The sequence below is a fragment of the Anopheles bellator genome, chromosome 2 (genome assembly GCF_943735745.2).
Source record: "Anopheles bellator chromosome 2, idAnoBellAS_SP24_06.2, whole genome shotgun sequence".
In the NCBI taxonomy this organism is placed as follows: Eukaryota; Metazoa; Arthropoda; class Insecta; order Diptera; family Culicidae; genus Anopheles; species Anopheles bellator.
Genome location: NC_071286.1, coordinates 16,071,737 through 16,084,330, shown reverse-complemented (window position 1 = coordinate 16,084,330; position 12,594 = coordinate 16,071,737). Strand labels below are relative to the sequence as shown.

At 51.7% G+C, this 12,594-nt stretch overlaps 1 protein-coding gene across 6 annotated transcripts in view; it reads left to right on the top strand.

Annotated features, from left to right (window-relative positions):
* Window positions 1–3,189: 3,189 nt before the first annotated feature.
* LOC131212809 (voltage-dependent calcium channel type A subunit alpha-1-like) overlaps window positions 3,190–12,594 on the top strand; it is a 30,965-nt gene continuing 21,560 nt past the window's right edge. For 2 of the 6 annotated variants that reach the window (XM_058206834.1, XM_058206838.1), the window contains exons 1-16: window positions 3,217–3,308; window positions 3,380–3,652; window positions 4,820–4,920; window positions 5,409–5,564; window positions 5,640–5,860; window positions 5,944–6,047; window positions 6,260–6,375; window positions 7,357–7,416; window positions 8,138–8,242; window positions 9,462–9,659; window positions 9,725–9,939; window positions 10,002–10,666; window positions 10,745–11,308; window positions 11,375–11,518; window positions 11,612–11,813; window positions 11,920–12,084. In XM_058206834.1, coding sequence (XP_058062817.1) covers window positions 3,217–3,308; window positions 3,380–3,652; window positions 4,820–4,920; window positions 5,409–5,564; window positions 5,640–5,860; window positions 5,944–6,047; window positions 6,260–6,375; window positions 7,357–7,416; window positions 8,138–8,242; window positions 9,462–9,659; window positions 9,725–9,939; window positions 10,002–10,666; window positions 10,745–11,308; window positions 11,375–11,518; window positions 11,612–11,813; window positions 11,920–12,084 — 3,381 coding nt within the window. Of the gene's footprint in view, window positions 3,309–3,379; window positions 3,653–3,867; window positions 3,969–4,819; window positions 4,921–5,408; window positions 5,565–5,639; window positions 5,861–5,943; window positions 6,048–6,259; window positions 6,376–6,740; window positions 6,857–7,356; window positions 7,417–8,137; window positions 8,243–9,461; window positions 9,660–9,724; window positions 9,940–10,001; window positions 10,667–10,744; window positions 11,309–11,374; window positions 11,519–11,611; window positions 11,814–11,919; window positions 12,085–12,594 lie in introns of all 6 variants that reach the window. The other 4 variants (XM_058206839.1, XM_058206835.1, XM_058206836.1 and 1 more) reach the window with 4 other exon arrangements.

The window sequence follows — 12,594 nt, the reverse complement described above, 5'->3', positions numbered from 1 at the left end:
GATCCCTTGGCTCACGCATACCAACAAACTCTGTTCCAGCTGTAGCCTCACGAGGAACTTCTTATCTTTATAAGAATCAGGACCGATTTCCGTTTTGAGATGCACCGGAGTACATAACGTAATTCTTGCTACCAATCGTGTCCCTTTTTGGGTCCTTTTTGGCCTGTTTGATCTTTGTGTTTCGAATGCACTGGTGCATTTGTTGAGTGCCTCTCCTTTCGCCGCTTGATCCTTTTCTTGAACTCAGGACGTTTTTATGAAAGGTTGTGTACTTCATTTATGCGTTGCACTGGGAAGAACCTCGGTTCTGATATTTTATGATTCGGCTACGTTGGCGGTTGTCTGGTCAGTTTCAAAATTCGAATCCTTAATTCGATTTCTGCAGATGTTTAATGCAGAAAATTTTATCTTCTGAATGGTATCTTCTTTCGATAGTGCAAGTTATTACTAATAACTGTTTGCCTTTTTAAGCAATATTAATCATTGCGATCGTAATACTTAAGAAGGTTGCAAACCCACGGTGGAGGACAACTTTGCTGTCCAAAAACATTTATTTTTTATTAAATGATTCATGTTCCAATCCTGGATCGAGCCGAAGTTTGTGTAAACTGAAAAGTTCAATGCGCCACCAGGCAAATAAATGTCTTAGCCTAACCGTTAGACGTTAGTGCCTCGTTCGTCGATCATCCGGATATGCTACACCGAACCGAATCCTGACAGTGGTTCCAATTTGAGCGCAAATCTGAAAGTTGGTGCGCAAAACGGCCTGTCTGTCCATTCTAATAACAATGAATAAATAAGCGCTCGACCGTAACATCAACAAACCTGAAGCGCCATTGATTCGAAACCCCAGAAACGGAGCTCTCGTGCCTGGCAAAGTGCTCGCCAAATGGTGAACCAATAATTTGTCACGATGCTCGACACGAAACAATTTGTCTCCAATCGGTGAACGGAGCGGAATGCTAAACATGTTGACAAAACGCGCTGCACACCTATTTTCTTCTTCTGGTCGCGCCTTGAATAGGACCAGGCACAAGGACTGCCGGGCGTGCCGGGTCGACCGTTTAGTGTCCCGATTGCTCGCGTGGACTCGGCCATGGCGTAGGAATTATGTTTTTACCACACTTTACGATGGTAGCATGACATGCGCTCGTTACTTCGTCGGGCGCCGGAAATGACAATCAAACCGCGCCGTGGACTGGGCCAGACCGGGGATGGTATGTAATTCACTCACTTTCATCGCTAATCGTAATTTTTCCGCGACCGTCAAATCGTGGCACGCAACGCCGACCGTTGACGGCCTTTGGGCCGACATTATGCGAACGGCGCAACAGTTGATTCTAGAAACCGCCACGGTACAGTACCTAAACCAGTGACATTAATCATCTTGCCTTTTGGTGGTGGTCCTTCTCGCAGTCAGGCTCTGTTACTATTAAAATAAATTACGAGAGCAACATGCTTGCTGATGAGCCCGCTAGCCCGCTAGGGCCGTCGGACGGAACGTGCGGCAATAAATTTCTTTTATGCGAGAACCATGAACGGCTCACTGCAAACGGCGATGGCATTGATGGCTAATGGAAGGGATTGTGACCCAAGTATCGTTGTCTGTAAATCGCCACATCGTTAAATCGGTCATCTTCCGCTATCGCTCATCCAACAAACTGTACGATTTTCTTGGCTTTTCCGGTTCCGCAAGTGTTTTCTGTGCCACACGGCACCGGCCGCGGCCCATGGAAATCAATAAAAATTAATCATAAATCATGGCAGTGACTCTCTGCTGGTCCTGCAGGTAACTCGCCGTGGGGTTCTTCGCCCAAGAACACGGAAACCGTTTCGTGACTGCGAACCATATCCATCGGCCGGGGTAACTCCAAAGCACTCTACCGGAAAGGTGGGTCCCGGCGTACGCGATTTCGAGAACAGGTCCTGCAAATATGTTGCTCGCCGGGCCCCGGAGGCACGCGGCAGAAAACCATTGCGGACACAAGGCCAAACAGCACCACCGGAGCCCGGTGCCAGGTGATCATGGCCGGCCCGGGTTTGCAAGCGCCGTTGTCAATTTGCAACTTGTTTGAATGAAACACACAAATGAGTTCGCCCGAGGACACGGCCGCCGGTTGTTACTGAGTAATGGGTCTGCTGGAAAGGATTGATATCACCAGAGCATCCTGCTCACTCGGTCCGGCTGTGACCCAGTTACTGACTCAACGGAAACGACCGCCGGCAAGCCGTAGCCGAGCTTTAACTTCGCGTATAATAAACCCGGGCAGTCATCCGGCTGCTGCTTTACGGCAATTGCTATTTATTGCCACACGGTACCACCCGTGTTGACCCATGTCCTTAATCTCATCACTCTCAGGCGGTTTGATTACACACTGACTTCTGGTTCGTCTAACGAACCGGAAGTCGTATTGTCATATTGTTGCCCCACACACCCACACTAACGAACGACGGGATCGAATCCTCTCGAGCAAATCGAGAGCACAACATCCATGTCATGTTGCACCATCATCATCATCCTTGCCATCGTCATCTTCATTATGGAAGTGAAAGCCTTGAATTGGTAGCCGTTGGCGTATCGTACCTGAGGCGGCCCCCGGTCTTGGTGCTTCAGCGGACGCGATGCGGATTTAATGGTAGTTACACAATGGCTGCCAAAGGATCTCCGGCCCGGCCTGGGGCACAATGACAAGCGGAATCTCGGCCGCGGCGCGAGGTATGCAAAAAAACGGAACGGTGATTCCGGTTTTCAGTCCACGTCAGAGCGTTTTGCCTCCTGGCAGTGGCCGTATTATGTAAGGCTGCAGGCTGAGCTTGATTGATAGGGGGAAATTCAGCCGTTGCCCTTAATTGGTGCTCCACACGGTGACGGTGAACGCAAGGTCCTCGGGCGGGAGGGCAACGGGGGCAGCTAATTTTAAGGCCACATTAATCCTAAACCAACGTAAAAATGGAATGACATTATTTAAAAGACATGGAAGCCGCGGAGGTCTTTGCTGGAACGGTGCCACTCATTAAGACCCAGAGATTGCCCGAGAGTCATCAATCATCGATAAGACGTACTCATGATATATCCTTGTTTACTTACGCGGTTCTCTCTGTCTCTCTCTCTCTCTCTCTCATTGCAGGTTAGAAGCGGCTCAAAAGGCGGCACTCGAGCGGAGTTCGAACGGGACTCAGTTCGGACGCAAAGGAGGCCACTATTTAGCTGATAGAATGGGTGGCCCCAGCAGTCAGGGGGGTCAGCCTCTGCCCGGAGGCGGACCCACCTCGTTGTTTATTCTATCCGAGGACAACATTATTAGGAAGTGCGTTATGCGTCCAGCCAACAACGCGGCCTCCATCTCACCGCTGGCCTCTCGTTTCTCGCTCTTTGCAGATACACCCGGTTCATCATCGAATGGCCGCCCTTCGAGTACGCCGTGCTGCTGACAATCATTGCCAACTGTGTGGTATTGGCTCTGGAGGAGCACTTACCTCATGGGGACAAGACGATACTTGCTCAGAAGCTGGAAAAAACGGAGGCATATTTTTTGGGCATCTTTTGCGTCGAAGCATCACTGAAGATCCTCGCCTTAGGGTTTGTAATGCACAAACACTCCTACCTCAGGAACATATGGAACATAATGGATTTTTTCGTCGTAGTTACGGGGTAAGTGACGGGGTTCGCGCGGGAATTGGGGGGGCATGTCAGGGCTTGGGGGAGGGTGGTTCGCGAGTATACTAAACGGTGGCGCCGAGAAGCTGCCACTACGCAGCTACTGCCAGCGCGTCCCAGTTAGTTTGGGACGATCCGATTTAGAGGTTTGTTCGACGATCCCGATTCTAATCCCTCTCTAACCCGTCCCGTTCTCACAACAAACACAGTTCAATGACTATTTTCGCCGAGGCCAATGTTGATGTTGATTTGCGAATGCTTCGCTCATTTCGTGTTTTGCGCCCCCTTAAGCTGGTTTCACGGATTCCAAGTAAGCCGCAGTAGTCGCCAGCCGGTTTGGTTTGGGTTTGACTTCTTTCCCCGCTCTTTTCTCTGTCACTACTGTTCAGCCACCTTTCTTCTAGTACCGTACTAGCCGAGCCGATAGTCTTACCTAGCGCGCCAGCCATAGAGCCAGTAGTGGAAGCAATTACTACTAGAGTCCATTGCGTTTTGCGTTCGTGTTGTTGCGTTCTTTCTCCAACCGGCCGGCTCCAACCGGCAAGCTGTTGGAGCTACCCAACCCAACCATCCTTTCCAGTGCTCGGTTTGAGCTGCAATCCTTTCTTTTCGCTACATGCTCATGCTCATGCTGCCAAAGTGTGTCAGGAGCGCTTTTGGCAAGGCCACAAAGTCTACGCTTGACGAGGTTCGAATTCGCTCCCCAAAAACCAAGCGAGCCGTCTAGTGGCTGACATTGTGGTGTTTTGATGGGTTTTTGATGGTTGTATGCATTTGCATAATTCGGCGCCATTAGTATGGCCAAACGTGGCACCCACGTTTGACCACGGCTCTTTAGCGTCATCAAATTTGAACTACGAAAAGGTTGGTCCCGACATGGCAGTACCGCGTCTAGCTTGACCGAATTGAACAGGTTTTGAGTGCTCGTACTCACGGAGCAACAGTCGAGTCGGTGGTAGTTAATCCGGGGCCGGGGATGCCTCTCTTAGATTGTTCTGGTTGCGCCTGTAGTAAGCTCGCGCGTAGTTTACTCACTAGAACCGATATAGAGTCGAACCGTAACCGATGCGTTCTCTTCATATTACTCTGTCTTTTTTTCTGTTTTCCGGTTTTCGCGCCCTTCAAAACTCTATCTCGTTGCCGTTGCGCTCGTATTGCTAGATTCATCACATTATTCCCCCAAAAGGGACCGGAAGTAGATCTGAGGACGCTGCGGGCGATCCGTGTGTTAAGGCCCTTAAAATTAGTATCTGGAATTCCTAGTGAGTAGCCATCGTAGGTGCCTCCCCACCGACCAGGCACGGAGTTGTAGCTGTTGTAAACTATCATTTAGTAGACCGTTAGTAGTTAGGAACCACTCCATTTCGTGTTTGAGTTGCCCCCTTGAGTTGGCACTTTAGGTCCTTATGATTTCCTATATGTCATTGTGTCACAAGCCCAAAAAAGAAAGAAATTAATTAGCGTAATTCCTTACTTTATTGACATAAAAAAAACCGCACCTTCATAGCCTTTTTTCCGATGCTTCCGAATCGAAATTAGTGTAGAGATTCGTTTCGTTTCGTTTCGTTCCGAGTTCAGAGTTTGTAGCGTTTTGCTTCTTGTCGCTTTATTAGTTTCGCTTAGTTGTCGTTGGTTGGTTGGTGTATCGTCGTAGTAGTAGGCTCTGCGCCCTAGCAACGACGACGACTACTGACGCGTTCGCTTTCTGTCTCCCTGCTCTCCGTCAACTCGTGCCCTGTGCCGTGCCCAGGTTTACAAGTAGTCTTAAAGTCAATCATCAAAGCCATGGCCCCGTTGCTGCAGATCGGACTGTTGGTCCTGTTCGCAATCGTTATCTTCGCCATCATCGGCCTAGAGTTCTACTCCGGGGCGCTGCACAGGAGCTGTTACAGCTTGGAGGACATCAGTAAGTAGCGATCGAAAGGCAAGAAGGGCCGGTCCGCGCGTGTATCGACCTCGTCCGACTGTTCCGTTTCCACAGCACAAATAGTGAAGGAGGGCGAGTTCCCGACGCCGTGCAACGCGGACAACGACACGATCGCACCGACCGGGGCGTACGTCTGCAACAGTAGCGACAGCACGTGCGTGGAGCAGTGGGAAGGCCCCAACTTCGGTATCACCAGCTTCGACAATATCGGGTTCGCGATGCTGACCGTGTTCCAGTGCATCACCATGGAGGGCTGGACGGCCATTTTGTACTGGGTAAGTCCGGACAATTAACCACCACCACCACCACCAACACCCGGTGACCACTGCAACCGCCCTGGTGCCGTCTCTCTTTGCAGACCAACGATGCCCTCGGTTCGACGTTTAATTGGATCTACTTCGTGCCACTCATCGTGCTGGGGTCCTTTTTCATGCTGAACCTAGTGCTCGGTGTGCTGAGCGGGTAGGTAGCACCGCCGTGGGCCCGGCCCCACGCTGAGGGCCACGCGCCACGAACGCCACGTTATCGACGACCGACCGTTTAGCTTACTTCGTCCAATGAAGCTCCCGTTCCCGCGGGAACGATGATCTAAGCTGGTGCTAACTTTCTACTTTCCCCTCCCCCTGTTGCTGTCCGTCTGTCACTCTGTCACGGACCCACATTGGACACCGCAGAGAGTTCTCCAACGAGAGAGGGCGCGTCGAGCGGCAGGCCCAGTTCCACAAGTGCCGCTCGAGGCAAATGTTTATCGAAGCCATGACATCCTACCTCGACTGGATTACCCAAGCAGGTCCTAATGCCCACGGGTTTGCCAATACAGTCCCCCGTAACCCCCCCCGCCCCGCCCCTCATACCCGGACCGTCCAGCAACTGCTTACTACCTAGACCCCCCTGACCCACCCACACCCCCCCACCCAGCCCCGCTGTAGTTGCTCGGACGCCGGCCATCCTGGGAATTGGACTTGTACAGTTAACCTCGGACCCGCTCGGGCGTCGTGCGTCGTGCGTGCTCGCGCCTGTCAACTGCCATCTATTGCTTTTCTTTCTTCTTCTTCTTCTTCTTCTTCTTCTTGTTTTGTTCTTTGTAAACCACCACCGCCCTCCCCCCCACCTGACCTGATGCCCCCGCGATGCCCGTTGCCTGTGTTTCCGTAGTGAGTTTGCTAAGGAGCGGGAAAAAGTAGAGAACCGCCAAGAGTTTCTGAAGCTACGTAGGCAGCAGCAGCTCGAGAAAGAGCTCAACGGCTACGTCGAGTGGATTTGTAAAGCGGGTAGAGTATTGCTATTGTTTCGGCTTGTTGCACGACCATCCTTGCGACACCCCGCCCCGCCCCGCATCCTTTCCCGCCCGCCCCGCCATCCTGCCAGCCCTGCCGGTAGCGTATCATCCCGACTAGTGCCTGCGCCTCGTGCTGCCCTTCATACCCTGCCTACAACATCCAGCAGCACCCCGCCCAGCAGCTCATTTGCCACCGCGCCACACCCCAAAGGGGACACCCGGCCCGAAATGCTTCCGTACCACCCGAATGCTTGCTTGCGGGGCCAGGGACGGGCCTGGGCCGATGGGTGTCCTGGGCCCTACTACTAATTGGCTTACTAATTACTCACGTCCTTTGTATTCTTCCATTTCAATCACACACCCACACACACACATACACACATATCCACACCACACGTACACCCGTGGCCATGTATCGGAAACGACCTCCATCTGGAAATTGGAACTCGCATCGCATCGCATCGCATCATCTCTCGCACGCGCCACCAACAGAGGAAGTAATCCTGGCCGAGGAGCGCACCACCGAGGAGGAGCGGCTGCACATCATGGAAGGTTTGTTCCGTGGGCTCATGGGTTGTTGTTGTCTTGGTCGTTGCATCACCCACCAGATAGGGGACCCAGGACCCAGGACCCATCCTCCCATTGTCCTGTTTTGACGTTTGCTCACCGCACGCTGAAGTGGGGCGCGCTGGACCAACACCACGCTGCGGTGCCCGTCCCGGACACGGACACGGACACATACACGCAGAGGAAGTGGTCCATGGCCAACCCATCGCGTCAGACACGTGTGCACGCTGGCGACACGCTAGTGCACGATCGCAATCGCATGCGCTCCACAGCCTCGTGTTGGTACTAGCAGCCGAACTTCGGATGAACCCGCACGCCCGGTGGATGAACGTTCTCCCGGTTCACTACCGGGAACTCGGAGCAGTAGTAGTAGGGTTCACGCTTATCACTACCCCTAGCTGGCTGGCTGGCTGGCTGGGAGGCATACAAAACAAAACTTTGGACGGATGGAGCTCCGACTCCCACCAATACCACCAGCGTTCGCGTTCCTTGCTAGCGTGTGCGTGTGGCCGGTGTTATTGTTGGGATGCGCGGGAACTTTCATAACAAACCCTTCAAGGGGGACAAAAGGATATCAGGCGGTGCCCGCGACGCGCACTGATCATATTACACCGCACCGCATAATGATTCCGTCCGTCGTTCCGCTGCTCATGTTTCTTATCCTTTTTTTTCGCCCTGTTTTCTCTCCTCTTTCCACTCGCCCCAGCTCGGAGACGTGCCGCGGCCAAGCGGAAGAAGCTTAAGAACCTGGGCAAATCCAAATCAACCGACACCGAGGAGGACGATCCGGACGATGACTGTGGCGATGACGGTAAACCTCCTGCACTCCTTGCTGCTCTCGCTGTTTCCGCCTCCCACGGAGACATTCCGTTTGTTTTGTTGTATGTGTGTTTATGTGGGTGTGGCACCGTTCAATGAATGTTACAGGAACCACACGCGAGGAGGCTCACCGGAAGAGCCACACGGAACACTAGACACACGAGGCAGTTGTGTGTTGATCCGTTGAGGTTCCATTGTTCACGACTCCTTATCAGTGATGATGGGCTCCTTTCTCTTTCACCTGTTTTATCACTCTCTTTCTCTTTCTCTTTCTTTCTATCTCTCTGTCTGCCGTTTGTGCTGTGTGTTTGTTTGATCGTTTGTTTGTTTGTTCGTTCTGGCTGGTTCTGGGTTTCGTTCTTGATCTCGCGTCCTTCTCTATTCCATGTCTTGTTGCATGTTGCACTGTGTGCGTGCGTGCGTGTGTATGTGTTACTCGACGATCTACCGAAACACGAAAACAAAAACCCCACAAAACATTATCGAACCCGAACGGCCGAACCGAAACCTCGGCTCTCGTTTCCAGTGTTTGTGCCAAAGCGCAAGAAAGGTAAAGGATCCGTTTTGTATTTTGTGTCTCCTAGTTGTTGCTGCCAATTCTTGCCAAAGTTGCCAGCGTTGCTAGCGAACGCTTCTTATGATTTGTACGATGGAGCAATCGGTCCGCCCGGTCAGTCGTGCCGTAGCCCCGGAGGGTATCCTTTTTTGGGGCTGGGCGTAATTAGACGGGTAACGGGGTACTGCCAAATTTCGGGTTTAGATTCGGGATGTGTTTTTTGTTACTAGTTTTCTCAACAAACAGAGTGTGTAGGAGTCGGCTTCAATTTTCTTTCTTTTATTATTCGACTTGAACAACAGCAAACCTCAACCGCATTTCTTTTCCGTTTTCTGCTTGGCGCATGCAAGAGCAACATTTTCGTGCCGCTTCTTGATTTCACCCAGCAAACGCATTGTAAAATTCATTTTATAATTTTCGCTTCAAAACACATTTCTTAATAAGTTAAATTGGACTCGTATGTCCGATCCGGTTTATCATCGCTTCTCTCTTGCTTCACGGTGCTAGTTTTTGCCACCATCTGCTACCTCAATCAAGTACAAGTATGTTCTGTAGGATTATCGCTGCTGGTAGCCGGTTTGGCAACCGGATCACAATTACTACCTTCCTGCTGCCACCCGGTCGCTGACCACGCGCCTGTTTATATCCCACGCAGGTTATCTGAAGGCGAAGGTGAAAACGCAGGGCAAGTGCAAGGGTTTCTGGCGGGCGGAGAAGCGATTCCGGTTCTGGATCCGGCACACGGTCAAGACGCAGTGGTTCTACTGGTTCGTCATCGTGCTGGTGTTCTTCAACACCGTGTGCGTTGCCGTCGAGCACTACGGTCAGCCGAACTGGTTGACGCAATTTTTGTGTACGTATACTGGGCGCTCCGGTGGTGGCCTCCTCCTCTAATAGCAAATCTTCCCAATCTTCCAGATTATGCTGAGTACGTGTTCCTCGGTCTGTTCATGATGGAGATGTGGATCAAAATGTATGCGCTCGGGCCCCGCATCTACTTCGAGTCGTCGTTCAATCGGTTCGACTGCGTCGTCATCAGCGGGTCCATCTTCGAGGTGGTGTGGTCCGAGGTGAAGGGTGGATCGTTCGGGTTGTCCGTGCTAAGAGCTTTAAGGTTGCTGAGGATATTCAAGGTAAGGGCACCGACGAGTAACCATCGAAAAGCCCACTCCTAATCTAGTGTCTTTCTCCGTAGGTCACCAAATACTGGTCCTCGCTGCGTAACCTCGTGATATCGCTTCTCAACTCCATGAGATCCATCATCTCACTGTTGTTCCTACTGTTCCTGTTCATTCTGATCTTTGCGCTGCTCGGCATGCAGCTGTTCGGCGGCCAGTTCAACCTGCCGGACGGCACGCCGCCGACCAACTTCAACACGTTCCCGATCGCGCTGCTGACCGTGTTCCAGATCCTGACCGGCGAGGACTGGAACGAGGTGATGTACCAGGGCATCGAGTCGCAGGGCGGCCACAAGAAGGGCATGATCTACTCGCTCTACTTCATCATTCTCGTCCTGTTCGGCAACTACACCCTGCTGAACGTGTTCTTGGCTATCGCCGTGGACAATTTGGCCAACGCCCAAGAGCTGACCGCCGCCGAGGAGGAGCAGCTGGAAGAGAACAAGGAGAAGCAGCAGATGGAGCTGGACAAGGAGATGGAGGCGCTGCAGATGCAGAACGATGGGTCGCCGCCACGCGTCGAAGTGTCCTCGCCGTCGCCGACGCGCGGCAACGGCAGTGGCGGCGATGCCAAGTCCAAGAAGAAGGACGATGACAAGGAAGAGGACGACGACGAGATTCCGGACGGACCGAAACCGATGCTCCCGTACTCGTCAATGTTCGTGCTGTCACCGACGAATCCGTAAGATCAATCCCAATCCCAACTACCGAAGGGCTAGTGCCTCTAATCCTCACCTGTCTGGAACGCTCGTTTCGCTAGGATCCGTTGCGCCGCACATTGGGTGGTGAACCTGCGGTACTTTGACTTCTTCATCATGGTCGTCATCTCGCTGTCGTCGATCGCGCTCGCCGCCGAGGACCCGGTCGAGGAGGACTCGCCGCGCAACAAGATACTCAACTTCTTCGATTACGCCTTCACGGGCGTGTTCACGATCGAGATGCTGCTGAAGATCGTCGATCTGGGCGTCATCCTGCACCCGGGCAGCTATCTGCGCGAGTTCTGGAACATCATGGACGCGGTGGTCGTGATCTGTGCGGCCGTGAGCTTCGGCTTCGACATGACCGGCAGCAGTGCCGGCCAGAACCTGTCCACAATCAAGTCGCTACGGGTGCTGCGCGTGCTGCGGCCGCTGAAAACAATCAAACGGGTGCCAAAGCTGAAGGCCGTGTTTGATTGTGTTGTCAACTCGCTCAAGAACGTCATCAACATCCTGATCGTGTACATACTGTTCCAGTTCATCTTTGCCGTCATCGCGGTGCAGCTGTTCAACGGGAAGTTCTTCTACTGCACTGACGACAGCAAGCACACGAATGAGGAGTGCAAGTAGGTCCAGGCGGCCACGTGGCCCACGCTGTCCACCACCACCTAATGCTGCTGCTTCATTTGCAGGGGCCACTTTTTCGTCTACGATGGTGCCGATCAACTGCCAAGGCGAGAGCCACGGGAGTGGAGAACGCAAAGCTTCCACTACGACAACGTGGCCACCGCCATGTTAACACTGTTTGCCGTACAAACCGGTGAAGGCTGGCCTCAGTATGACCTCCTTTTTTATGCTTCTTCAGTACCCCAGACTCCTGAAGCGCTCTCTCGCTCTTGTTTTCTTCTTTTTCGTACCCTGTTTTCCAGAGTGCTTCAAAACTCGATGGCAGCTACCTACGAAGACAAGGGTCCAATCCAAAATTTCCGAATAGAAATGTCCATATTCTACATAGTCTACTTCATCGTGTTTCCATTCTTCTTTGTTAACATATTCGTGGCCTTGATTATCATTACATTCCAAGAGCAAGGTGAAGCTGAGCTACAGGACGGTGAGATAGATAAAAATCAGGTGAGGAGCATCGCCAACACTCCACTTATCACTGCTTCGTTGACTGCGTCTGTCATGTATCTGTCTGCCGATTTTGGCTGGATTTTGTCATTTTTCCCTTTTCCAGAAATCGTGCATAGACTTTACGATAGGTGCTAGGCCTCTAGAGCGTTACATGCCAAACAAGCGGAATAGTTTTAAATACAAGGTCTGGCGGATCGTCGTCTCGACACCATTCGAGTATTTTATAATGATGCTTATCGTGTTCAATACGTTACTGCTGATGATGAAGGTACGTACCTTGCGTGTTTCACTGCTTTCCGTTTAACCATCCACGGACTCTCTTAGCCAACATAGGGAACCCCTTGACGAAGTAATCCTTTCGGTGCATTTTGAAAGTAAATATCATTTTGATCGTTGGATGGGAGCCATTCAGCAATGGCAAAGGCATTCTTTTCCGTCAATTCCGTCACACGCCATGAAGCGCATAACGAAGCTTTCTGGCAAAACGGTTTGTGCGATATTTTTCACCAAATGTGACCTACCATGAACATGGACGTGCCTCCGTGAAGTGTTGGCCAACTCCTTCGGAGAAGGTGCGAAGCATTCCGATTTCAACACGATCAAAGCAAACACACACAGATAAATGTAAATATGGAAAACGTGTCTAACAAGTCCTTTCCATTCGTAGCCAAATGTTTCTGTTTCTGTAAAGTGATTCAAGGACTTTTGGTTCAGTGTTTACGTTCAAATAATTTTGTAGCTCCGTGGTTTTCTGATTTTTTTCTCTTTCTTTCGAATT